This window comes from Abramis brama, assembly GCF_963993115.1.
Source record: "Abramis brama genome assembly, chromosome: 10".
Classification (NCBI taxonomy): Eukaryota; Metazoa; Chordata; class Actinopteri; order Cypriniformes; family Leuciscidae; genus Abramis; species Abramis brama.
The window spans coordinates 10,555,257-10,583,061 of record NC_139972.1 but is presented as its reverse complement, the minus strand read 5'-3'; the positions used below and the strand labels follow the sequence as shown (position 1 = coordinate 10,583,061).

General features: G+C 39.6%; 1 protein-coding gene across 1 annotated transcript; it reads left to right on the top strand.

Moving 5' to 3' along the window:
* Positions 1-1,976: 1,976 nt before the first annotated feature.
* On the top strand, positions 1,977-25,550 carry LOC311091234 (uncharacterized protein). The gene is made up of 25 exons (XM_084127055.1): positions 1,977-2,017; positions 2,582-2,656; positions 2,940-2,972; positions 3,189-3,314; positions 3,501-3,599; positions 4,165-4,239; positions 12,366-14,135; positions 14,257-14,421; positions 14,520-14,636; positions 14,750-14,923; positions 15,008-15,178; positions 15,861-16,030; positions 18,587-18,626; positions 19,358-19,462; positions 19,650-19,763; positions 19,943-20,056; positions 20,241-20,354; positions 20,749-20,820; positions 20,905-22,665; positions 22,884-23,054; positions 23,151-23,249; positions 23,382-23,555; positions 24,034-24,204; positions 24,284-24,457; positions 24,583-25,550. The coding sequence occupies exons 2-25, from the start codon at positions 2,604-2,606 to the stop codon at positions 24,752-24,754; spliced, it is 6,234 nt and encodes a 2,077-aa protein (XP_083983181.1). The 5' UTR covers positions 1,977-2,017; positions 2,582-2,603; the 3' UTR covers positions 24,755-25,550.
* Positions 25,551-27,805: the final 2,255 nt, after the last annotated feature.

Sequence of the window (27,805 nt, the reverse complement as noted above, 5' to 3'; positions counted from 1 at the left end):
TTCCAAATGAATAAAAGTGATGTTATTTCAGCCAGCGCACATACCTGTATTTACATCCTGTTTTCGGTCGAAGTCCACAGTAGTCGATTGTCGAGTTCACGCGCGTGATTATAGGTAACTAAGCAACAGTGGAGAACTCGTCAATCGACTACTGTGGACTTCGACCGAAAACAGGATGTAAATACAGGTACTGTATGTGCGCTGGCTGAAATAACATCATTTTTATTCATATCTTTCACATCTGCTGCAGTCAGATTCACCCGTGTTCACTCTGAAGGAATCACTCACATTGGCTGTGCACTTGTAATGACACATCAAGGATGTTAAGAGGCTAAAAGCAGGTTTAAAACTTGCCCCATTGAAGTCAACAGGGTGCAAATTTTAAAAAGAGGATAACACGGTGTAGGCAACACCGATTTTTGTCGTTGTTCTCTGTATTGACAGCACTCCAAATTTACAAACAAATGAGCTCAATGTTAAAATTGACCGGAGTTCTCCTTTAATTTTATGAAGCGACGAGAATACTTTTTGTGCGTACCTATTTACATAAGGGCTTGCATTGTGCATCATCATATTGCAGACTGTCACTGACTGTACTGTCAAGTTTACAGTGAATGGATTTTTCAGACTATAAAGGTAAGAAAGAAACGACCGTGCTTAACGACGATAACCATGCATGGCATTTGTGTTGAACAATTATTTTTTTTTTTTTACAAATTTCACCTTTAACTTATCTGTAAAAAATATAAACTTGTGTGCATGTATGCATGCCTGAAAAACCAGCTGTAATGCTTTTAAACGATTTTATGAGCTTTGAAACTTTCTGAGGTCAAATCTATACCTCAAATATAGATGTATTGTAAAGCCATCTTATCCAGGTAAATTTCAGTGAAGAGTACTGCACACCACAAACTGTGCCACCGATGGTCGCAGGATAAATTACGTCAGAATACTTAAAATATAAAAGTAAAAGTAAAATATAAAAAATTTAACAAAACAACACACTGTGACTACAGTTTTCTCTAAAGATCCACTTGACAAGTATTCATGGAGGTATGCCCTTTATCTAGATTTTAGGACACTTTTTGACATGTGGCTGATTATCATTGATTACAATATAAAATCTGTCTAGACTTTCATGAGCAAATATCTTCTTTTTTTCTATATAGGTTTCATTTAGAAAATTTGGTCCCACTTTATATTAAGTGGCTTTAAATACTATGTACTTACATCAAAAAATAAGTACAATGTACTTATTGTGTTCATGTTGTATTGTAAAACACTTTTGCTGCTATTGAGGTGTGATACGGGTAAGGTTAGGGACAGGTGTGGTGGATTGGGTAGGTTTAAGGGTGAGTTAAGTTGTAAGGGAAGGTTCAACTGTGGAATTACAAATGTAATTACATAAATTAATTACAGCTGTAATTGCATGCAGGAATTTTTTAAATATAAGTACAATGTAAAAACATGTAGATACACAATGAGTCCATTGTATCAAATTATTAATTTCAATGCAAGTACATGGTACTTAAAGCCACTTAATATAAAATGGGACCGAAAATGTTGTTATGTTCATACAAAAGAAGTCATATTTCAACATTCAAAAATAGCTAATTAACCCCTCTGTCTGGTTTAGAGGGTTTAGAGGAGATGGGATGAATGTCATAAAGTATGTCATTAGATAAACACAGTAACAATAAACAGGCTTTCAAATTAAGAGAAAGCTAATAAAAAAAAAAAAACATTTAAAAAAAAACATTGGTAGATGAACAAAACAGTAAACTCAATACTGCAGTCTCCACAAGTAATAGCAACATTATTGCTTTAATACTTTCTAGCAGTGGTTCTCAATCAAACTTGGTAATGTGGTTCATACAGTATTTCCTCCATCTGTGATGAATCACAAACCTGTCAGTTTCTTATAAGATTTAGCTCCTCCTTCACAGAGCAAGTAAAACAGAAAACACCATCATTCTGTTGTTTCATAAGACAGCGAGTGGAATCCAGGGCACACATGGTGAGTAAAACTGCACAGACTGAGAGACGAATGTTTGATAGATTACATTACGCAGGATAAATCATTTTGAGTTAAAGAGTAAAGACTCAAATACATTTGACACTGTCTAATCTAAAGCTTTTCAGTTATATTATTTGCAGAATGCATTAAGTTTAAGTGTTATAAACAGCACAAAATAAACACTATGCTTCCACTACAACTTATATAATTTTATGATTACAACATTTATGTATTTATGTTCAGTAAGACACTGTCAAATAGTCAAAGCCTTACACAACCCGATGTGAACTATTAACTAAACCAGGAAATAGCTAAAAAACCAGTCAAACCAGCTTGATTTATTTGTGTCCTTCATTGTTTTTCTTCCTCATTCCCAGTACTTTGATATCATAAAGTGTTTGAGAGAGTAAAAAAAAAAAAAAAAAAAAAAAAAAAAAATATATATATATATATATATATATATATATATATATATATATATATATACATATATATATAATTTTTTTTTTTATATATTTATTTGATTGTGATGGACACAGAATTCAGAATAAATCTGTTCAGCAGTTAGGAAAACATAAACACCAAAATGAATGCTGAAGAAGACACTGATTATCACAACACTTGTGATGGAGAGAATAGGTGAGAGAAATATTTTTTAATCAATCATATTTATATAGATATAGATTAAATATAAATTAATGTTTTAAAGAAGCATATTCTTTATATGTATATGCTTAAGTGACAGATCAAAGCAAATTCACTTCAAACCAACAGTTTACAATTTGAGATCAAATTATACTGCTTATAACTCAGTACAGCTAATTACATTTGATTAAAAAAGGCATTGACAATCTTAATATAATTTGAGTGAAAGTGATTTTGAATTGCTCTGAACTATGATTTTTTTTTTTTTTTTTTTTAGTTCTGAAGTTCTCAGTTCTCAGTTTAAACAAAGGTAAATCCAATTACATTTATTTTTGCATGTGGCTTCATAGTTTTTGATCCTGTAGCAATATGTAATTAATGTTTTTGTTGCAAATAACCTTTCATTACTAAAGATTAATGAAACCAACATTTTAATTTACTTGAACATTATATTCAACTCTAGAGAGATATAGATTAATGAAACCAAATATTTTGTTGACAAGAACATAAACTTTCCGGGGAAAAGGTTGTTGTTTTTCAGGTCTCTGGAGAGGTCAGATTTACCTGTGCCTAGTGTTTTGTCCATGAAAAGTGACAAATCAATGAAAACACCGATTCAGTTAAAAAATGGAGATTCTCAGTTTGATCAGAGGTGAATAACTATTTTTATGTGACATAGTTTCAATGTTTTTGGCATCAAAATCATTCAATCAAAATCATTTTTGCTTTTAAATTATACAGTATTGTCCTGAACAAATCTTGATGACACTGAATTTTACTTGGGAAGCACATATTCATTGTTGTTTAATGGTGAAATGGATTATGTTGTCTTTTTCAGTTCTCAAGAAAGACCACATTCATCTGATCCCAGTGTTTGGTCCCTGAAAAGTGACAAATCAATGAAAATACCAGTTAAATTTAAGAATGGATATTCTGGGTATATCTATTTATCTATTGTCGTTATAATTGTAGCCTTCCAGCTATAAATAAAAACTTTATTCGTGAATGTTTAAAAGGTTTTTTCCTCAATCCCTTACATATTCTGTTATTCTCAAACCATTACTTTATTTCAGAACTCAAATCTATAAATATTCTTCATCATTTTTTTCACCATATTTTCCCACATTCCAAATTCCTGAATGTTCCACAGTGGTCTACACCGAACTGTCTTTATTAAGCACAGGTTTAACCTCAGTCTCATTCAGGAGAAAAGAGTAATGGATTGAGATATAATAAACCAAACTCAAACAACACACATTCTTCACTAGCACTAAGTAACTGTTCATTGGTTGATTTTTGAGAATCTGAGGCCAAAGGTTCGATAGAACAGAGAGTATTTATAATAAAGTGTTTTTTTATTATTTCTTTTTTTTGAGAATGTTTATAGATGACCAATTTTTATTTATTTATTTATTTTATTTTTTTAAAGAAATGCATCTAAGCAATGGAGAGAAAAGTCAAATTGATTTGAATTTCATTTCTATGAAAAATTTATTTTTCAGATCTCTAAAGATATCTAATTCACCTGATTCCAGTGCAATACAAATGAAAGATGAATCAAATATACCACACCAGAGGTATTGTATCATTCTGATCTCATTCACAATGTCAAACACAGTGAATTAGGAGGAGTAGAGATGATTAGCCATTAACTCCCACCAGCTGCAGGGTTTCAGCAATGAACAGCAGAGCATCTCCGACTTCCTTGTTCAGTGACAAGTTGCCATCATGCAGATCTCTCACATGATCTAAGAAATGACACATAGTAAAACAATATTTAAGTCATTATTCAATTAATAATGTACCTTGTAGGGGTGGAGCCGAACCCGAATACGGTATTCGGAAAGGCACAAATAATGTGTTCTCTTACGAGAGTTCTCTCGTACTGCGTTTTATCAAAACGCTACGGGAAAAGTCTCTTTTCACGAAACACTGAAGCAAAAATTATCCTTTAATTTTCATATATGTAAAACGCGTTGCGGCAGCAGCAGACAGCTGAAGCAAGACGGCTTGTCCGCTCATTGGCTGCTCTGCGGCAACTGCATAAGCCTATCGAGCGCAGGCTGATGCAACATCAGACCAATGAGGGCGCTTCGCGCCCTCCTCGCCACTTCCCGCCGAGACAGGCGTGGCTTACCTCTATAAAAGGAGCTCGAGAAGGCTGATTCACTTGATTTTAATCTCTTCAGCGAAGCGCACGCATCGCTGGATCACGAGGAAGCACGCGTCGTCTGATGCAAGCACTTCAGCGGGACGAGCCCTTGAAGCCGCTGGCCAACGCCGCCTTCTACCGCCGTACCTGCTGCGCTTTCCGACGCCATATCCTTTACATTCTTGTTCTTGTGTTTGTGTGTGTGTGTTCGCTTTGCAACACACACCCCTAAAAGAGCTGCGTCTTTTTCAAGATGCCTTCTCATGCAGCGCTCGCGCTCGCTGACGGCGAACGCCTTCACTCCGAGCCAATTGCCTAAGGTGACTCTGAGGACTCACCGGGCATCCTTCCGAGGCTGCCCTTCCTGGAAGCGGATGGCGGGATTAGTTTTTCTTTACGTTACAAGAAAAGCTACCCTGCCTCTGCACGCGTCATTCACCGGCGAAGGAGAAAAGAGTGTTCTTAGTCCCACCGTTGGTCGGTCTGACCTCTTTTCTCTCACATTTCTCAGTTCCCTGTTCGGCGACTGGAAATATTATTGCAGCAAGTGAGTCTGTTACACGCTTGCCTGCCAGCAAACGCCGAAGAATACATGTTGACGCCGCTTTCAAAGCCTGTATCCCCCTGTGGCTCAGTGGTGGAATTATAGGCTCTCCACGCGGGAGACCGGGGTTCGGATCCCGGTCTAGCCGGTCTAGCCGGTCTGACCGGGGTTCGGATCCCGGTCTAGCGGCATATATATTTATGCCGCCAATGCTTGCTCTGTAAGTCCCCTGAAGGCGACTGCAGAGATGCATTTTGCAGCCAGCGAGCGCGTAGTACCCGCTTGCCTGCAACCGAACACCGTTTCTACGGTTCCCGCGCGTCACTGGCGAAAGGAGAATGGAGTGTTTTCAGCCCCGCTGAAACTGGGCGATTTCCACTCTTCTCACATTCTGGCATTTTGCAGGCGTCTGAAAATGCAAATCACTCTGTCTGTTCCCCGAGAGGCAACTGCAGACGTGTTTTTTGCTGGCCACGAGCACGTGGTACATGCCTGCAAGCAAACGCCAGTGTGGATAATACTCGCGCTGACTTTGTCTATGTATCTTTACTGTGGTCCAGTGGTAGATTCTTAGACTTGCGCGCGGGCGATCGGAGGTTCGAACCCCAGGCCGGCCGGCAGAAAATATTTATGCCGCCGAATGCAAATCACTCTGTTTGTTCCCCGAGAGGCAACTGCAGACGTGTTTTTTGCTGGCCACGAGCACGTGGTACATGCCTGCAAGCAAACGCCAGTGCGGATAATACTCACGCTGACCGTGTCTATGTATCTTCACTGTGGTCCAGTGGTAGATTCTTAGACTTGCGCGCGGGGATTGGAGGTTCGAACCCCAGGCCGGCCGGCAGAAAATATTTATGCCGCCGAATGCAAATCACTCTGTTTGTTCCCCGAGAGACAACTGCAGACGTGTTTTTTGCTGCCCACGAGCACGGCCGATGATGCTATATGTGTAGAGAAGATGCCCACTGCTAGTGCCCATCCCTACACACTAGCACAGCCCTTCACACAGGGCCCGCGCTCATATATTCGACTCGGGTCGATCACGCACGCAACATAGTGAACGTGCCCACTGCCTAGTGCCCACAAACACTATGTTCTGCATGCCTTGTGGTTTCTGTAAAGACGAAACCTGTGTGCATTCACTCTGCTCAGACAGACAGTGCACTCATTGCAGTAACTGTGCCCGCTCTCCCGCGCCCACACTTACTCACGGTATTTCTGGTGTCCCGGCCACGGCCGATGGTGCTATAAATGTAGTGTCGATGCCCACTTCTCAGTGCCCATCCCTACACACAAGCACAGCCCTGCACTTAGGGCTCGCGCAAATAAAATCGACTCAGGTCGATTGCGCTCCCCACATAGTAAAAGTGCCCACTACTCAGTGCCCACGAACACTATGTCTATCAGATCACAGGCTCTCTGTAAAAACGAGACCTATGAGCGCGCGCGCTGCTTACACAGGCAGCGCGCCCAAAGCAGTAAATGTGTCCGCTCCCAGCCCACATCTACTCGCACACATGAGTCCCACGGGACTCGCGCAGCCCTCCCTCACTCAGCCAAGCACTGTTGTAAGGTCGAGGACGAGCGCTCCGCCCGCTGTATTAAGCGCGCCCCCCGCCTCAAATGCCGCAGGCATAACGCCTACGTTTGTGAGCCCCGTAGCACCTCTGTCGCACGGCGAACAGAGCGCGCTCTGTATCCGGCCCTTAGCCAACCATGCAGATTCATGGGCAGCGCTTCCAGGGGTTTCGGACTGGGTCTTAGGCATTATAAAGAGAGGCTTCTCGCTACAGTTTTTTCGACGCCCTCCGCGCTTCACAGCGCGCGTCGAAACTTCGGTACCGCTGAAAGTAGCACACCTACTTCGCGCCGAAATATCAAAACTGATAAGCAAAGGGGCGATAGAGCTTATTCCCCGAGATCAAAGCGAACAGGGGATATACAGCAGATACTTTCTAGTCCCCAAAAAGGACGGCGGTATCAGACCCATTCTGGATCTAAGACGACTGAACAGAGTGTTAGTGAAACGCCGTTTCAAAATGCTCACGACCAGCAAAATTCTCGCGCATGTTCGCCGGGAAGACTGGTTCATGTCGATAGATCTGAAGGACGCGTATTTTCAAATACAGATAGCGTCACATCACAGGCGATTCTTGAGATTCGCCTTCGAGGGTCAGACATACCAGTATACAGTCCTGCCTTTCGGCTTGTCCCTGGCACCTCGTACATTTACGAAATGCATGGATGCAGCGCTCGCTCCTCTCAGACTCAGAGGCATGCGAGTGCTGAACTACTTGGACGACTGGTTGATCCTAGCCCAATCACGATCTCAGCTCGTAGAGCACAGAGCCATTTTACTCGATCACCTCGAGAATCTTGGTATCACGGTCAATTGGGCGAAGAGTTCACTGAACCCCAGTCAAACGATTTCGTTTCTGGGTATAGTTCTGGACTCACAGTCTATGACAGCGCAGCTGTCGCCACAGCGTGTGCTGAACATTCAGCGTCTTTCCGCCGCGGCGCTTTCACCCCGCTCAGGAAATTTCAAAGGATGCTGGGTCTCATGGCCTCAGCATCGTCAGTTCTCCGGCTGGGCTTGCTCCGCATGCGCCCGCTGCAGTTCTGGTTGAAAGCGCGGGTACCGCGCAGAGCGTGGGTGTCCGGTCAATTACGCCTCAAGGTCAATCAGGACTGTGTCACAGCCCTGGTGCCTTGGATGGCGAACGACTGGTACCAATCAGGTGTAAGCCTGGGGACTTCCTCGAGGGTTAGGATGGTGTCGACGGACGCATCCACCTCGGGATGGGGAGCGCTGCTCGAGGGCTGACCGTTCTTCGGCCTATGGTCGGAACGAGAAAAGCTCCAACACATAAACTGCCTAGAAATGCTGGCAGTGCACAATGCGCTGACGCGTTTTTGTCCCCACATCAAGGACCAACACGTCATAGTCCGTTCGGACAACATGGCTGTGGTGTCCTACATAAATCGCCAGGGCGGTCTGAATTCCATATCCCTGTACAGGCTGGCGAAACGCCTCCTACTATGGGCTCAGCACAACTTACGCTCGCTGAGAGCAGTGCATGTACCCGGGCTTCTGAATGTGGGCCCGGACAGACTGTCCAGGAACAACGTTCCTACAGGCGAATGGTCTCTACACCCACAAACAGTCCGGCTGTTGTGGGAGAGATTCGGCAAAGCGGAGGTGGACCTATTCGCGTCCCACGAAAACGCTCACTGCCCCGCATTCTTTTCAAAGACCGACAGCGCGCTGTCCCAAAGGTGGCCGCGCTGCCCGCTATACGCTTTTCCCCCCGTTTCCCTCCTGCCACAGGTGTTGGAACGGGTCAGGAAAACAAAATGCCCAGTGCTGCTTGTAGCACCGTTCTGGAAGAACCAGGCATGGTTCCCAGTTCTGATGCAGTTAGCAGACATCGCTCCATGGCCAGTGCCGTTGAGGAGAGATCTCCTCTCGCAGGCCAGGGGCTCGATTTGGCACCCACACCCGGAACTGTGGTCCCTTCATGTGTGGGCGCTCAACGGATACCCGTTGGTCTCGCAGAGGGAGTCATGAATACCATCACTGAGGCTAGAGCGCCGTCGACCAGGCGGCTCTACGCTTCAAAGTGGTCGGTTTTCTCCAGCTGGTGTACAGCTCGGAGCCTTTCACCCCTTGAATGTGAGGTAGCGGAGGTTCTCTCCTTCCTACAAGAGCTGTTGGATAAGGGCAGATCCCCTTCCACGCTCAAAGTGTATGTGGCGGCTATTTCAGCGTTCTCCGGTTCAACGCTGGGTCAGTCACTGGGAAGGAATGATTTAGTCATCCGCTTCCTCAGGGGAGCTAGGAGACTGAATCCACCCAGACCTCCTTCAGTCCCTATGTGGGACCTTTCTACGGTCCTGGCGGCCATGAAAGGTGCCCCTTTCGAGCCTATCCAGTCTATCAGCCTCAAACATTTGTCTTTCAAAACAGTGTTTTTGATGGCTCTCGCTTCAGTGAAGCGCATAGGCGATCTGCACGCGCTCTCTGTGAGCCCGACGTGCTTGGAGTTTGGTCCTAATGACTCTAAAGTCATACTCAAACCTAAGCACGGCTATGTGCCGAAATCCCTCAACACGCCTTTTCGGGCTCAGGTTATTTCCCTGGCTGCCCTGCCGGCGTCGAGTGAGGAAGGGGACTCGAGTTTTCTTTGCCCTGTTAGGGCTTTAAGAACTTATATGTTCCGCTCTGCTGCCTTCAGACAGACAGAGCAGCTCTTTGTCTCGTTCAGCGGACGTTCCAAAGGAACGGCTGTTTCGAAACAGAGTCTATCCAGATGGATAGTTGACGCCATAGCGCTGGCTTATACTGCCAAGGGCATTCAATGCCCGTTGGGAGTCAGAGCGCACTCTACGAGAGGCGTTGCCTCCTCGTGGGCTTGGTCCAGCGGGATTTCCTTACAGGATATATGTACGGCGGCAGGCTGGGCCTCTCCGTCTACATTTATCAGGTTTTATACCTAGAGGTTCCCGCCTTACAGGCTAAGCTTTTGTCGGTGTAATCTATTTACAGGCGCAACGCGCTACCGACTATACTGGGCAGAACTGTGTAAGACCCACGTTTTCCCACATTAGTGCAGGCTCCCTACCCTGGCTATGTGATGTCATATTCGCGTCTGTGGACATGTCTATATAAGGACGGAGGAAACCCCTCCTGTCTTTAGACTCTCCCTGTGAGGTCATGTTAAGCCTGCGGACGCTACAGTATAGGGAATTAAGGCTCCCCCCCTTATTCCCTGACTCTGTGTGAGTCTATCTGGTGATTATGCACTGTATGCCTGAAATAGCTTCCGGTGATCAGTGTTTTTATCCCAGCACGCACGGCGTTTTGCAAGGGGTTCCCGTAGCGTTTTGATAAAACGCAGTACGAGAGAACTCTCGTAAGAGAACGTACTCGGTTACTAACGTAACCTCGGTTCTCTCTAGAAGAGGGAACGAGTACTGCGTTCCCTTGCCGTGCGTTTGGTTCACTCTGGTTCGCTTCGGTGATCAAAATCAAGTGAATCAGCCTTCTCGAGCTCCTTTTATAGAGGTAAGCCACGCCTGTCTCGGCGGGAAGTGGCGAGGAGGGCGCGAAGCGCCCTCATTGGTCTGATGTTGCATCAGCCTGCGCTCGATAGGCTTATGCAGTTGCCGCAGAGCAGCCAATGAGCGGACAAGCCGTCTTGCTTCAGCTGTCTGCTGCTGCCGCAACGCGTTTTACATATATGAAAATTAAAGGATAATTTTTGCTTCAGTGTTTCGTGAAAAGAGACTTTTCCCGTAGCGTTTTGATAAAACGCAGTACTCGTTCCCTCTTCTAGAGAGAACCGAGGTTACGTTAGTAACCGAGTACGTTTTTTACGAATACTTATTTCGAACAAATACTTAAAAAAATATTTGTATTCGGGAACAAGAAAAACTTTATATCAAAAAGCTGCGTTTCCTCCGGCTGTAAATCCACTTGATAAGAAAGGAGGAAATGACACGGAAATATTTTGGATTAGGCTAATGTCACGTTGCCATAAGCGGTCGTTCACATAGCGCTTTTTTTGCGCGTGCAGATTTCGTTTTTCCAGGCGCGCCTATGTTGGTTGCATAGCAACGACAGACGAACTGTGCGGTGCGAACTGCGCTCTCCATGATGACGAGGAAGTATCAGCAAATAATTAATTGATTTAGCCCTTGCATTAGCTTTAGATATATTTATGGAGATGAGAAATTAAATAAAAAGCCGTCATCATGTCATTAATATCAGTCCTTCAGAAAAGCTGTTCTAGGCTTATTCTTGGCTGGATAACTCTTAGCAGGTTTAAAAAGCCCTTTTAAAATTAAATATGAATGCAGTTTTGGATTAAATAAAAGTACAGCCAAGTCAAATAAAACACGTTTTATCTCCTGTATTTGGTAACACTACAAGATACCATTCATTAACATTACTTAATGCACATCTAACATCAACACATTGAGTGAACAATATATTTTTACAACATTAATTAATGTTTGTGAATGTTATTTAATACAAACACTTGATTGGTCATGTTTGTTCACTTCAGTCATTGTGCATTAAATAATGTTAACATAAATAATGTATTTTTAAATTAACCCCAAGGAGAATAATTGCGACAGTATATAACTATTGTTTATTGTTAGGTCATTTTATCTAATGTTATCTAACAAATTGAATCTTATTGTAAAGTGTTTTTAATACTACAGTTTCCATCTTTGTAACCGTGATATACACTTTAATATATGTAAATTTAATCTAAATTAAGCTTTGGTACCGAAATTGGTACCAAGAACCGTGGATTTTCACTGGTATTGGTACCGAATACTGAAATTTTGGTACAGTGACAACACTAGTAGCTCTGTTAGCTCGGTAATTTAGACAATAGGCTGTTGACAGAGTTGTTGGTAATGGTTGTTATGTTATTTTCTTTTCAATGACATTCCTTGTTACATGTTCAATTGCTGGATTTATGGAAAAACATCAACCAATATTGCATATCCATAATTATTATAATGGATATAATTAAAGAATACTTACACCATAGGCTAACGTAAATTAGAAGTGTAACGCAAAAAAAATGGATTTTTACACCTATTTTGAATTTTACTCAAATACAAATACAAATACAAATACAAATACTTTTCCCCCCTCAACAAATACAAATACAGATACAAATACCGGCTGCTTTGCACACCCCTACCTTGCTTATTAGAATCATTACTCATATTTCTGGCAATTTGTTCAGTCACAGTCTTCATTCGTAGAAATAAGCTTTCTAATTAAATTAGCCACAAACATTATATTAAAAGAGATTACAAAAAAGGAAAATACATATGATATCATAGTGTTTAAGATATTTATGTTATAAATATATTGATGTTTGATTATAATGAAAAAAAAGTTAAGTTAACACTTAATGGCCTACATAGGCTAAGGCTCTTTAGTTTTATTATTTGTGACTTAAAAGATTATATTTTTGCAGATATGATGCACAAAATCCTGATCCAGAGATCCATAAAAGATTAAAATCTTGCATGAAAAAGAAGCATCTCTACATTTTTGAAGGGCTTGCAAAGCAGGGAAACCCAACACTCCTGAATGAGATCTACACAGAGCTTTACATCACAGAGGGTGGAAATGGAGAGGTCAGTAATGAGCATGAAATTAAAAGGATTGAAAAAACATTAAAGACTGCAACAGGAGCAACAATACCGATCAAATGCAATGACATCTTTAGACCTTTACCTGGACAAGACAAACCCATCAGAACTGTGCTGACAAAGGGAGTCGCTGGCATTGGAAAAACAGTCTCTGTGCAGAAGTTCAGCCTGGACTGGGCTGAAGAGAAAGAGAATCAGGACGTTCAGCTCATATTTCCTCTTCCTTTCAGAGAGATCAATTTGATGAAGGACAAAACACTCAGTCTTTCAGAGCTTCTTCATGTCTTTTTCCCTGAAACAAAAGAAATGGAAATATCCTTTGACAAATATAAAGTGTTGTTCATCTTTGATGGTCTGGACGAGTGTCGTCTGTCTCTGGATTTTCAGAGCGATGTGAGGTTGTGTGATGTAAGTGAATCAGCCTCAGTGGACGTGCTGCTGACGAACCTCATTGTGGGAAATCTGCTTCCCTCTGCTCTCATCTGGATTACCTCCAGACCAGGAGCAGCTGATCTCGTCCCCTCTGAGTGTGTCCATCGAGTGACAGAGGTACGAGGCTTCAATGATCCACAGAAGGAGGAATACTTCAGGAAGAGAATCAGTGATCAAGGTCTCGCCAATACAATCATCACACACCTGAAGTCATCAAGGAGCCTCTACATCATGTGCCACATCCCAGTGTTCTGCTGGATCTCAGCCACTGTTCTGGAGAAGATGTTGAGCGAAGCAGAGAGTGGAGAGATTCCCAAGACTCTCACTCAAATGTACACACACTTCCTGATGGCACAGATTAGCATCAAAGACACAAAGTACAATGAAAAGAAGGACACAGACAGAGAGATGATCCTCAAACTGGGGAAACTGGCTTTTCAGCAGCTTGTGAAAGGCAATGTGATCTTCTATGAGGAGGACCTGAGAGAGTGTGGCATTGATGTGACAGAAGCATCAGTGTACTCAGGATTGTGCACTCAGATCTTCAGAGAGGAGTTTGGCTGGTATCAGGGGAAAGTCTTCTGCTTTGTTCATCTGAGCATTCAGGAACATCTAGCGGCTCTATATGTGCACCTCACCTTCCACAACAGTGGCAAAAATGTGCTTGTAGAAGGCAAAGCAAATGAAACAAAAATGAATGTGACAGTGCCAATCATACTCAAATGTGCAGTTGATAAAACTTTAGAAAGTAAGACTGGACATCTCGACCTCTTTCTTCGCTTTCTCATGGGACTTTCGATGGAGTCAATCCAGGCCCTCCTAGAGCGTTTTTTTAAGAAAAGAACAATCGTCCCCCAGGACACCTCGAAAACTACAGAGTACCTCAAGGATAAAATAAATAACTGTTGTCCAGAAACAAGTATTCTTCTGTTCCACTGTCTAAATGAACTCAATGATCATTCTCTAAATGATGAAATCCAAAAATACATAACCTCTGGAAAAGTGGAAGACATCCAGTCGCAAGAACTTGGGTTGGCTCTAATGTTCATTTTAATGACATCAGATGAGAAGTTTGATGAGTTTGAACTATATAAATATGGTAAATCAGATGCATTCTTTACCTGGCTGAATCCTGTGATCAAGCTGTCTACAAAGGCCTTGTGAGAACTTTTCATAATTTATTATATTTGTGAGTGCAACAAATTGTTAATATAAAATGAAAGAGCAAAAAAACAACAACAACAACAAAACAAAACAAAACAATCTTTCTTTCTCTTCCAGGTTGAATGACTGTAATATCACAGAAAGAGGCTGTCTAACGCTGTCTATACTTCTTTCATCACAATCCAATGTGAGAGAGCTGGATCTGAGCCACAACAACCTGCAGGACACAGGAGTTGAAATATTCAGTGTCGGAGCAAAGAAATCATACTACGCCGGACCCATGTACGCTTCTATGGACTAAAGTGAAATATTACAACATTATATTACTAATACACAATTTACATGTAGACATTTAATTAAATGTTTCTATGCCACTTTAGAATTGAGGAATGGTTTGGCAGTGGGTCAAATGATTCAAACAATAAGGACAAGCATGACGATTTTATAAGTCAAACTGCTGGACTACAGGACACAGAGTGTAGACTAGAATCTTTGAAGTAGGTTCTGTTAACTCTTAATATAAAACTTTTAAATGAGTCCTCATCATGCAAATTGTGCTTCATGGGTTTTGGCCAGTAGATTGAGACAACATGTATTCTCTTCTCTGTAGTCTGAAGAAATGTGGAGTAACAGAAGCAGGCTGTGTTTTCCTGAGCTCAGCTCTGAGTTTAAACCCTTCACATCTGAAAGTGCTGGACCTGAGCTGGAATAACATAGGAGACTCAGGAGTGAAACATCTCTGTGCTGCTCTGGAGAAAGTTCAGTGTGCATTGGAAACACTGAAGTGAGTTATAGTGAGCACAAATACTGAATTGAGAAATGATTTGAGGTTAATAATGACTAATGTCTTTAATTGCTTTATTAACAGGCTAAATGACTGTAATATAACACACAAAGGTTGTGCAGCATTGGCTTCAATACTAGAAACAGATTCAAACCTGAAAGAAGTCTCTCTAAGCAAGAATGAGCTCCAGGATTCTGGTGTGACGCTGTTCTCTGTTGGGCTGTGTCATCCTCACTGTAAACTGGAGATCCTGAGGCAAGATGATTCTGAATACTTGTGGTAGATTCAGTACACAGCAAATTCCCCATTAAACAATATTGCTCCATGTGCAATTTGTGTTTTGTTTAAAAATGACAGCTTATCAAGGCCAAAATAACATAAATTCTTGTATTCTTCTCCTGCAATATTCAGATTCAGATCAGTGCTCAACAAATATTGCTTTTAATGGCTGATTCTTTAATTATTACCCTCAATCCTAAATTAGTCAAGTCACCTTCATTTATATAGCGCTTTTAACAATATGATTGTTTCAAAGCAGCTTTACAGTGATAATAGGAAATTACAGTAACAGAGATTGTTTTGGCTTTACAGCAGCTCTATGATAAAGTTATTGTCCAGCTAAAGTTAGTTTTGATTTATTTATTCACTTCTGTTGCAATGATCGTTAGTTATTATTTTAGGCGGCCGCTAACATGAATTACTGTTTTGCAGTTATGTGTAGTTACTGACACTAAGACTAAAGCTACAGCACTACTTTGATTTTTAGCTATATTTCCACCAATATCACCACAAAGACATGGCAAATATAACTACAAACTAATTGAATAATGAAATACTGATAAAAACTGTGAGAGAAACATTTATTCCATTGAGATCAGAAAGATTAAACCATTTTTTTTAAAGGTATAATTTTTCAAATCCACTCTGCTTTCTTCAGGTTGTCCAACTGTAATGTTACACATGAAGGTGTGATGGCACTGACCGAAGCTCTGAAATCAAATCCAGCCCACCTGAAAGAGATCGATCTACTTGAGAATCATCTGGAAGAGTCAGACTTGAATGTGATCTCTATAATCCTGGAAAAGTCATCAAAAAACACCAATCCTTAAGATAACTCTAGAAATAAACACTTGAGCTTTGAACAATGAGCAGTAATCACACAATTGTAAAAATGTCTAAAATTTTCTATACATTGAAAAATGTATTAAGAAGTTTTTGCAAATCAAATCATGATATTATAATCTAACTTTAGGTAAAGGCAAATCACATATTGTATGGACTGAAAGTTTGGAAAGTGTAATGTATAAGCATTTCAGTTATTCTGTGTTGACGTAAGAAGGCGATGTCCACCCACACAGTGACAATTTACAATAAGGTTTAAATTGTCACATTTCCGGTAACAATTTACAATAAGGTTCCAATTGTTAACTTTAGTTAAATACATTAGTTAACATGAATTAACAATGAAAACTCTCTCTATACTGTATATTTGTTTACTGTTAGTTGTAGGTTTTGTGTAATGCGTTGTGTATGTTGATGTGCAAGGGAGAGAGAAAGTTTATGGATAAGACTTTAATGAGCACTTCTTGTACTTGTAATTTATTCTGCTCTTTCAGTGATTTTCTAGACTCAAAACGGACGCTTCATCTTTTGTGATGTACAATAAACTTCATAAAACTAATCAGTAAAGTTTTGACCATTATTTGATCGGGGTCCGCTACAACAGGCTTGTACTAATGTGGATAAAAGCAAGATGACAACAACATAAGTTATACCATAATTAAACTATACCTGCTGTCACAATCTCAGCCTGTGTTCATGTCTTGTGTGAGGACTTTTGTGTTATTTCCTGTCTTGTGCCATGTTTTGTAGTTTTTCATGTTGATTAGTCTCTCCAGGTGTGTCCTGTTAGTTCCCTTGGTTACCCTTGTGTGTTCCCATGGCAATCAACCACACCCCCTTGTTACCTTGTTAGCCTGTGTATAAACTGCCCTTGTGTTTCTCTTGTGGTTTGTCAGTTGTTGTTTGCTGTACCATGTTCTTGTCCTGAGTTTCTTTGTTTGCCCTGGATTACCTGTTTGTATTGTTATTAAAGTAGTGTTTGCATGTGGATTCTCTCTCCGCTTCGCCCCTGCCTCATTGTTACACCTGCTCTATCTCCATGTAGCATATATTCTCTGGGTCTGCAAGCATCATTGTCTGAATCCAAGTCGAACATATAAGGCTGAGCACCGCTACTGGCAGTTTCTGACATTTTCAGTGCATGAGATTGTCCTGTTTTGTTGTTGCATGAGCTCTTGAAGCTCAGCCCTCTTCTCAAAAAGGGGCTGGGAGCACCAACTCATTTGCATTTAAAGGGACACACACACAGCGTTTTTGCTCACCCAAAAAAAGTATGATTTTAACATACTATAAAAAATTATCTATGGGGTATTTTGAGCTAAAACTTCACATACACACTCTGGGGACATCAAAGACTTATTTTACATCTTGTCAAAATGGGCAAAATAGGTCCCCTTTAAACTATCCCTTTAAGTATTGATGTATGTGTAAACTAAAGAAAGAAAAAGGGGGTAAAAATCTAATAATGGTGGTTCTATTTGTGACATGTGTTCACTTCCTGTGTTTAGGTCATGTTTGCTTAGTTGTTTGTTTCCATAGTTACCCTCATTGGTTTCCATGACTATTAATCACCTACACCTGTCCCTTCTCAGCCCCTTGTTAGCGGCTATGTTTTTATATTAGTTTCTTGTGTTCCTTGTCAAGTCTTGTTCCTACATGGATGTTATGTTTAGTGCACTCATTCTGTTCCTGTTTCTCCGGTCTTCGTGTTTGTCATTGGAACTCACTACATTTGGATCCAGCTCTCCTTTGATTCTGAGTTCCCCCTTCGTCACAGGTACCCTGTAAACATGACTTTTTTTCCAAGCAGACTGGTGTGCCCTTATTTCCAATTCCAAAAACCAGCCAATTAGATTAGATTTTATTACATTGAGAAGCTGCTAGTTCTTACCATTTTTAATTGCAAATAGTATCAGGCAGTTAGTGGGAGTGACGCCGAGGCTGAAACTATGGGCCATTGCCAACTTCCTTGATGCCACAACATCATCACATGTGGAGGAGCAGGTTAGCCATGATACAACAAAAAAAACATTGTTCAGTTCGACTGATTCCAGAGGACCGTCAAGTTGAATTTAGAAGACACATGGTAAGTACCACTGCAGCGTTTGATAGATAACAGGCAAAATGGATCCTCTTGAGACACTGTGATTTACAGAATGATAATGTTTTCAATAATCTTATTTGCAGAATCTCACAAAACATTGAATTAAATGTTAATTAAATGTTAAAAAACATGAATAATCTTTATGCTTTTTCTGGGAAGTTAAACAAATCATCTTGAATGATCACAAACTATATTTGTATTCTTATGTTTAGTCAAATATTGTCTGGTGACTAACCTGTTACACTTCAGTCTCAACTGCATGAAAAACAATCTAGTAAAACCAGTTCTGCTTGCGTTCATAACCAAATGTTTCTTTCACTTTTACAGCATATTTGCAAAAACTTTAAGCATAAAAAGCCTTCTATTTTCCAGATTATCTTCTAAAAAACAAAGGTGAGACATACGGACAAACAACATGTCTCTAATAAATACTAAAGGTGACAATGATTCCGGCACCTCTGTCAGTGGGTTGAATGGGTGAGAAAAACACATTTATTTTGTACATGTATGAATTTGTATGTTTACAGGCATAGGATAGAACTAGATTGTTAGCTGATTTATGGATCAATGTCAACATCAGTTTGTTTAAAAGAAGATATGATTATTTTGAAGATAAATTGTACTGCTATCATACTGTATGTCTAGATAATAGCTGTGATTAAATTCTAAATTATTTAACAATTTAATTTAATTTCTAATTCCATTAATCGTGATGTATTGTTGAATGTCGCATCTGACAGTTTTGATCAGGAGTGATCAGATTCACCTGCACCCAGAGTTCTGTCTATGAGGAGTGACAAATCAATGCAAATGCCAATTCACAGAAGTAATAAAACATATCTTCAAAAACTACATCATTTCAAGTTTTCTAATCAACCTTACAGGGAACATTTGAACCAAATGAAGAAACACGCAGACACTTTCTGTTTACTTGTGTATTATAATAATCTGCTATTTAGAAGTGCTGAAATGCAAGAAATGTTAAGGGTTATTGACCCTAATTAATTTTTATATCAATGAATACATCATATGTGGCATGTAAAAAAGCAAGCGTTGAGATGACTAAAAGCAGAAAAGTGAAGTTTTCTTCAGTAAAATGTGCTTGCTATTTGAGCTGTAATGTCACATGGAGCGTGATAACATTAACCTTAATATAACATGACATTTACATAATATAACATGACATAATCTTGTGTTTCCTGTTGCAGTTTGATGGAGAGATCAGACTCTGGCCTAAGTGTTTTGTCCATGAAGAGTGACCGATCAATGAAAATACCAATTCAACTGAAAAATGGATCAGCCATGGGAAAAAGGTAATGACGATTTATGCCAAAGGTAGTCAGAAACTGCAGTAGTGTGGTAAAAAGCACATTCACGAGGAGAATGAAGTTTCCAGCCATTTTTGATCACTTCTTCTCCTCAATGGTTTGTTGTTAACCTTCTCTAAAACACTACAATTACACTTCACTTAAAAATGTTTTTTGTTTGTTTCATTGTCAGTCTTCAGCAGGAGAAATCGGACTCGCCTGCCCCAAGTGCTTTATCTATGAAGAGCGATCGATCAATGAAAATACCAATTCAACTGAAAAATGGATCAGCTCCCACTGGAAAAAGGTAATGACAATTTATGCTAAAGGTAGTCAGAACTTCAAGACTGCACATTCATATAAAGGAGGAAGGAGTTTACAATCATTTTCTGATCACTTCTCCTCAATGGTTTGTTGTTAACCTTTTCTAAACACTACAATAACACTTCACTTAAAAAAAAGGTTTTTTGTTTGTTTCATTGTCAGTCTTCAGCAGGAGAAATCGGACTCGCCTGCCCCAAGCGTTTTGTCTATGAAGAGCGATCGATCAATGAAAATACCAATTCAACTGAAAAATGGATTAGATCCCATTGGAAAAAGGTAATGGCGATTTATGCTAAAGGTAGTCAGAACTTCAGTACTGCACATTCATATAAAGGAGGAAGAGTTTCTAATCATTTTCTGTTCACCTCTTCTCCTTAGTGGTTTGTTGTTAACCTTCTCTAAACACTACAATAACACTTCACTTAAATTTTTTTTTGTTTTTTTTTTGTTTCTCTGTCAGTCTTCAGCAGGAGAAACCGGATTCGCCTGCCCCAAGCGTTTTGTCTATGAAGAGCGATCGATCAATGAAAATACCAATTCAACTGAAAAATGGATTAGCTCCCACTGGAAAAAGGTAATGGCGATTTATGCTAAAGGTAGTCAGAACTGCAGTGCTGTGGTAGACAGACAGATGCACACAAAGTCTCTATAGTTCTCAGACAAACAAATACTTTTTAAGAATGAGAAAGCATCAGAGTACTTTACACTGACTTGACAGACGACAGTCATTGTGGCATGGCTGAATTATTTTAGTTTCTCTTTGTGGCTTGTTGTAAGTTTATGTAAGAGAAAAGATTCAAATAAGATTATCAAAGATCAAAGGCAGAAAGAGAATGATTAAGACAAGATAAGATGGTCTCCTGTGAATGCTGGTCATGTTTTAAAAGTGTTAACCATTTCTAGTAAATTCAGTGAAGATAAAAAGTGAAGTTAAGTGACCGATATCAAACTTTTTTTGTGTCCATAAGGGATTTACACAGAAAATCAGATCAAGATGCTGAGAAGAATGGCAGATTTCCTGGAAGATGCATTGGATATCAGTAGGTTAAATGTATCAAGACTCATTTATAGTGTCTGAATTTGTGCGTAATTGTTGTTGCTACTAACAAACATATATTCAACAGACATGATTCAGAAACGCATGAAGTCAAGATTCAATGGTTGAAATCACACATAAAAAAGAAGCATCTCTACATTTTTGAAGGATTTGCAAAGCAGGGAAACCCAACACTCCTGAATGAGATATACACAGAGCTTTACATCACAGAGGGTGGAAATGGAGAGATCAGTAATGAACATGAAATTAAAAGAATAGAAAAATCACTGAAGGCTGCAGAAGGAGCGACAATACCGATCAAATGCAATGACATCTTTAGACCTTTACCTGGACAAGACAAACCCATCAGAACTGTGCTGACAAAGGGAGTCGCTGGCATTGGAAAAACAGTCTCTGTGCAGAAGTTCATCCTGGACTGGGCTGAAGAGAAAGAGAATCAGGACGTCCAGCTCATATTTCCACTTCCTTTCAGAGAGATCAATTTGATGAAGGACAAAACACTCAGTCTTTCAGATCTACTTCATGTCTTTTTCCCTGAAACAAAAGAAATGGAAATATCCAGTGACAAATATAAAGTTTTGTTCATCTTTGATGGTCTGGACGAGTGTCGTCTGTCTCTGGATTTTCAGAGCGATGTGAGGTTGTGTGATGTAAGTGAATCAGCCTCAGTGGACATGCTGCTGACGAACCTCATTGTCGGGAATCTGCTTCCCTCTGCTCTCATCTGGATCACCTCCAGACCAGCAGCAGCCGATCTCGTCCCCTCTGAGTGTGTCCATCGAGTGACAGAGGTACGAGGCTTCAATGAGCCACAGAAGGAGGAATATTTCAGGAAGAGAATCAGTGATCAGAGTCTGGCCAATACAATCATCACACACCTGAAGTCATCAAGGAGCCTCTACATCATGTGTCACATCCCAGTGTTCTGCTGGATCTCAGCCACTGTTCTGGAGAAGATGCTGAATGAAGCAGAGAGAGGAGAGATTCCCAAGACTCTCACTCAGATGTACACACACTTCCTCATAGCACAGATTAGCATCAAAAACACAAAGTATACTGAGGAGGACAAAGATAAAGAGATGATCTTCAAACTAGGGAAACTGGCATATGAGCAACTGGAAAGAGGCAATGTGATCTTCTATGAGGAAGACCTGAGAGAGTGTGGCATTGATGTGACGGAAGCATCAGTGTACTCAGGATTGTGCACTCAGATCTTCAGAGAGGAGTCTGGCTGGTATCAGGGGAAAGTCTTCTGCTTTGTTCATCTGAGCATTCAGGAACATCTAGCAGCTCTATATGTTCACCTTTCCTTCCACAACAATGGCAAAAACATGCTTAAAGCACATGAATCTGGAACCACCGTGACAATGTTCAGCTTACACAAGTGTGCAGTCAAAAAATCTTTAGAAATTATGAATGGACATCTTGATCTTTTCCTTCGCTTCCTCATGGGACTTTCACTGGAGTCAAATCACAAGCTCCTAAAAGGGCTTTTGGTGAAGAAGACCGGAAGCTCCCTGGAAAGAGAGAAAACCATTGAGTATCTCAAGCAAATGATAAAAACAATCCCTTGCTCAGAAATGACTCTTGTTTTGTTCCACTGTCTGAATGAACTGAATGATCATTCCCTTATTACTGAAATCCAAAGCTACCTGACCTCTGGAAAAATAAACAGCGAAACTCTGTCCTCACATCTCTGGTCAGCTCTGGTGTACGTCTTAATGACATCAAATGAGAAGTTCAATGAGTTTGAACTTCGTAAATACGGAAGATCGGACACAGCTGTGTTCTGGTTGCTTCCTGTGATCAAGTTGTCGAAAATGATCTGGTGAGAACATGTAGTTGCTTGCTTACATGGAGTCAATATTTTACCTTGAGAATAAATAGTACATTACTTCTATTTACACTGTGTAAATCACTATTTTAAAGATGCTATTTTATGCCATTTATACTTGGTGCAACAGTATCTACCATTATATACACAATAAATAGCATCTACCTTAGTCTAAACAGCTGATGCTAATATTAATATATTTGTTTTGGCAGGATGCATGACTGTAATATCACAGAAAAAGGCTGTGCGGTGCTTTCTGCTGTTCTTCCATCAATATCTAATCTCAGAGAGCTGGATTTGAGCCACAACAACCTGCAGGACTCTGGAGTGGAAATACTCTGTATTGGATTGAAAAGATCACACTATGACTTTAAAAAATTAGTGTATGAGTTTTCAGTGAACCAAAACACAAAAACAATGTCTATACTAGCCCTGTTTACATTTAAAGGTTTTAATTAAATATATAAATCCATTGTCAGGAGGAGTCTGGGTTCTGATGAGTGTGATCCCGATCTTAATTTTGTCTACCTTCCTACTGCTGGACTACAGGACACAAAGTGTAGGCTGGAATCACTCAAGTAGGTTTACTCTCTAAGCTCCAGATATTGTATATTCAGGTTTACAAGTTTACAAATGCATAGATAGTATTTGCATACTTTAAATGATAGCCTACCTTCTTAATAAGAATGATTTTTCTCTTCTCTCTGTAGTCTGAAGAACTGTGGAGTAACAGAAGCAAGCTGTGTTTTCCTGAGCTCAGCTCTGAGTTTAAACCCTTCACATCTGAAAGTGCTGAACCTGAGCTGGAATAACATAGGAGACTCAGGAGTGAAACATCTCTGTGCTGCTCTGGAGACAGTTCAGTGTGCATTGGAAACACTAAAGTAAGTTACAGCAAACTTAATTGGTAAGTTTTGACCTTTATCTATTTTGATTAATTATGCAGTATAAACTGTCAATGGAGAGAAGACCTGCCCTAAAGCTACAATTGCAACACTTCCATTTGTCCCAATGAAAATCGACATAAAATAATTTTCTACCGAATCAGGATATTCAGTGGGAAAAGTAAGGTTGGACTTTATTTTATCCATCGGATATTCATTATAATGTGGTTGCGGTTTCGGAATGTTTTTAAAGATCAACAGCAGACTCTCACTCTTAAACGTTAAATGTTATCAATGTAGTCTACTTATATGATGCTACTGTTTTAATGTTGGCCTTTAAATTACCCTCCACTTTGTATGGAGAAAAAAAAAGTTATTTTGTGTAAATGACAGAATTACTTTTTTGGGTAGACTGAATCCTTTAAAGTAATATTGTGTACTATAATTTGTATAATTAATAACTTTTTTGACTTGTTAGACTTTCAACTTGCAAAATCACCGCAGAAGGCTTTGAATCTCTTACTTCAACTCTAAAGTCAAATGCTCAGCTGAGAGAGCTGGACCTGGGCAACAACAGACCTGGAGATCAGGGAGTGGAGCTGCTGTCTGCTGTTCTCCATGATCCAAACTCTAGACTGAAAACACTGAGGTTCAGATATAGAAATCAGTGCATAGTTTTTGATAAAGTTGGAAAACCAAGCATGTGTTACAATGAATTTCTTTCTCAGGTTGTACAAATGTGGAATCACAGAGAAAAGTTGCACTGCTCTGGCTTCAGCTCTCAACTCAAAGACCTCCAGTCTGACAGATCTGGATCTGAGTATTAATGATCTACAAGACTCGGGTGTGAAGAAGCTCTGTGTCGGCCTGCAAAGTCCTCACTGTAAACTAGAGAAGCTGAGGTAAATGTATGGAAAAATGTAATGTAGTGCAATATCAGATCAAAAGCCATTCAAAACAGATTATGCAACTGTTAAGCTAAGAAAGAACAATATATGTGCTTACAAATCCACTCTGCTTTCTTCAGGTTTTCCAACTGTAGTGTTACACATGAAGGTGTGACGGCACTGACCGAAGCTCTGAAATCAAATCCATCCCACCTGAAAGAGATCGATCTGCTTGAGAATGATCTGAAAGAGTCAGACTTGAATGTGATCTCCATGATCCTGGAGAAGTCGTCAAAAAACACCGATCCTTAAGATAACTCTACAAATAAACACTTAAGCTTTGAACAATGAGTAGTAATCCCACAATTGTAAAAATGTATTAAATGTTCTATATATTGAAAAAATATATTAAGAAGTTTTTGCAAATCAAATCATGATATTATAATCTAACTTTAGGTAAAGGCAAATCACATTTTGTATGGACTGAAAGTTAGGATAGTTTAATGTATAAGCATTTCAGTCATTTTGTGTATACGCAAGAAGGCAATGTCCACCCAAACAGTGTACGAGTGAGTCACCTGTATGCGACCAGGGAGAATGAGGCCTAAATAAAGTTTGAAAAGTGTTTTTTCATTATAGACGGCTCTTCAAACATGCATGTCAGAGGGATTACAACAGGGAGCAACATTACAGATAATATGGTTTTATAGACTGTATTTAAAGTACATTATATTTACATTTCCGGTAACAATTTACAATAAGGTTCCAATTGTTAACATTAGTTAAATACATTAGTTAACATGAATTAACAATGAAAACTCTCTTTATATATTTGTTTACTGTTAGTTGTAGGTTTTGTGTAATGCGTTGTGTATGTTGATGATAATGCAAGGGAGAGAGAAAGTTTATGGATAAGACTTTAACCCCCTGGGGTCGGCGGTATTGCTGGTGATACCAGCTTGCTTTTTTTTTATTAGTGTAAAAGAGACTCAAAAATACTCTGTTGACTTTGATTTTCCATAGGAGTTTCATACATCAATCGATCCTGTTAAGTGTGTATTTTTTTTGTGTATACTCACAATAAAAACAAAGTGTTGTGCTTTTTGCCAAATAAAGAAAAATAAACACGAAGCGAGTTCTGCCTTCTCTCTGTCAGTTAAGTCCATTCTGAAACGCGTCCGAAAATGAACCATAACTCAGCGAATACTCAGTCAAACAGGCATACAGACACACAGGCATGAAGCTTGAATTCTAGTATTTCTATACTAGAAATAATAGTATTTTTTATATAAAAAAACAACTTTTCTCAGTTTATGCAATCTGTATGAAGAGAGAGAGATGTCAGTCGTTCTCATCTCAGATCATTAAAGTCCACATGAAATCAAAATTGACCATATTTACTTTGTTCGCCTAAATTGATCGTTTTGTGCTGAACAATTCATCCATGCAAGTCAATCCACAAAAAAAAATTTTTTGGCTTCATAATCTTTAATCAAAATCTGAAAATGCCCCTCCCCTCTGCATTGGAGGACCTTCACTGATGACGTAGGCTTGAGGACTTGGGTTGGGAAACGCTTAACCACTCCCCTCAAATCGTTAGTCTGCTATGAGCGAGAGATGGAGAGGACGAGCGCTAGAGTAAAACCCTGCCCTCTGTTCAATATTCCTTTTCACTGGGAAATACGTCACAGCACTGGAGAAAAGTCGTTTGCAACTTCCGGTTCACGCGGACTTTAAGTTTTAATGTGACCCCGCCCACGGAGAGCGCGCGCTATTCAAACGCAAATGACTGAGGCAATCCATTAAACTGTGAACGCCCCCATATCAGCTCGAGAAAACACATCAAGCTTATTCAGATCATTGTACTTGTTTACACCGTCTTGCAGCGCTGTGGGGAATAATACTATCGTAATAATAATAATGGAAAATGTACCTCAGAAGTGCTGGTATTTCGAGGAGCAACAGATGCTGCTGAGCTGAGGAATACTGTAGTAAGTTTTTTTTTCATTCTCAAGTGAATCGCGTTTCTGTTTGTGAATGAATGAACAGCAGAGATGCGCTGTTTACCACAACTCGCAAAAAGACGGTTTAAATTTGAATCGCGTTTCTGTGTGTGAATGAATGTTTCGCTTTTAGCAAACTGTATTGCTATACTGAGTAAAAATCGACTGAAATATGTTGAAATAAAATGTATTTGTATAAGCAATATTAAACTGCAAATTAACATTTATATTTCTTATAATAAAAACGAAAGACCTATGTTACAGACATATATGAAAGACAACATTTCGTTGATTAGTTTTGGATAGATTATACATTTTTACTGTAAAATATCTGCCACCTCAAATAAGCTTTTGTTTGCCAATTTTTGCTCATATGTTAAATATAGTATGTTTTGTCAAAAATAAAGTAATCAAATAATATGTTATAGTGTTTATTCCAATGTAGCCTAGGCTATATTCAAGTAATGAATCCTTAACTTTGAAATATGTATGATAAAATGTATACTTTAGTTTTTACAAAGAAAGATTACACTGAAATTGTTGTTGTGTTTAATAAAAAAATACATATTTACAAGGTAGATGTAAACAAACTATTAAAAGGTAAATATAAGCCTTTTCTTTAAATATTTTTTATTGTGTTTTATTAGTGACAAATTTGGGGAGAGGATAAATATTCCAAAACTGAAAATACAGTATGAGAATTAACTGCACAATTACTAGACATGTTTTCCTTGGATATTATAGGCCAATTTGCAAGCACAATTTGTGAAAAAATAAATAAAAAAATTCATGAAAATGCTTTCAACTGTTGCTCTTGCATTCTTTCTTGTGGCTCAGTGACACACCTGAATGAATGGTTCATTAAGTATGCGGGCCCCATTGTCTCCTCAGGTGCGAACCACTAAATATGCATGATGGTGTTGGATCGTTGACGCCCCACTCACATATTGCCTTTCCAAACAGAAAGTGTTTTGCAAAATTTAAATCAATGTATTGTGTTATGTGAATGATTAGGCAGGATGATTTTCACATCATTTTGAAGAAAAAACTCTAGGCGATCCATTAGTCAAAAGTCTTATTGACACATATTTAGTATGTGTTTTGTGGCTTTATTTCAGAAACTTTAGTTTTTAGTTTTTTCAATAACCATGCATAAACATTATTCTCTCAAAAATACAATGTGCTAAATAGAGTGTAATTACACCTTTGCCATTAATATGTTTATAAGCAACTGAAAAAAAGCACAAATGTCAGGGCATGTCAGAACATCTCAAGGACCCCAAAAACACCTTAGACCCCAGAGGGTTAATGAGCACTTCTTGTACTTGTACTTTATTCCGCTCTTTCAGTGATTTTCTAG

Coding starts and splice junctions, on each gene's coding strand:
- LOC311091234 (XM_084127055.1), top strand. CDS start 2,604: ATGAATGCTGAAGAAGACACTGATTATCACAACACTTGTGATGGAGAG. Junction 20,355..20,748: donor TTAGCTCCCACTGGAAAAAG/GTAATGGCGATT, acceptor TGTGTCCATAAG/GGATTTACACAGAAAATCAG. Junction 20,821..20,904: donor GGAAGATGCATTGGATATCA/GTAGGTTAAATG, acceptor TATATTCAACAG/ACATGATTCAGAAACGCATG.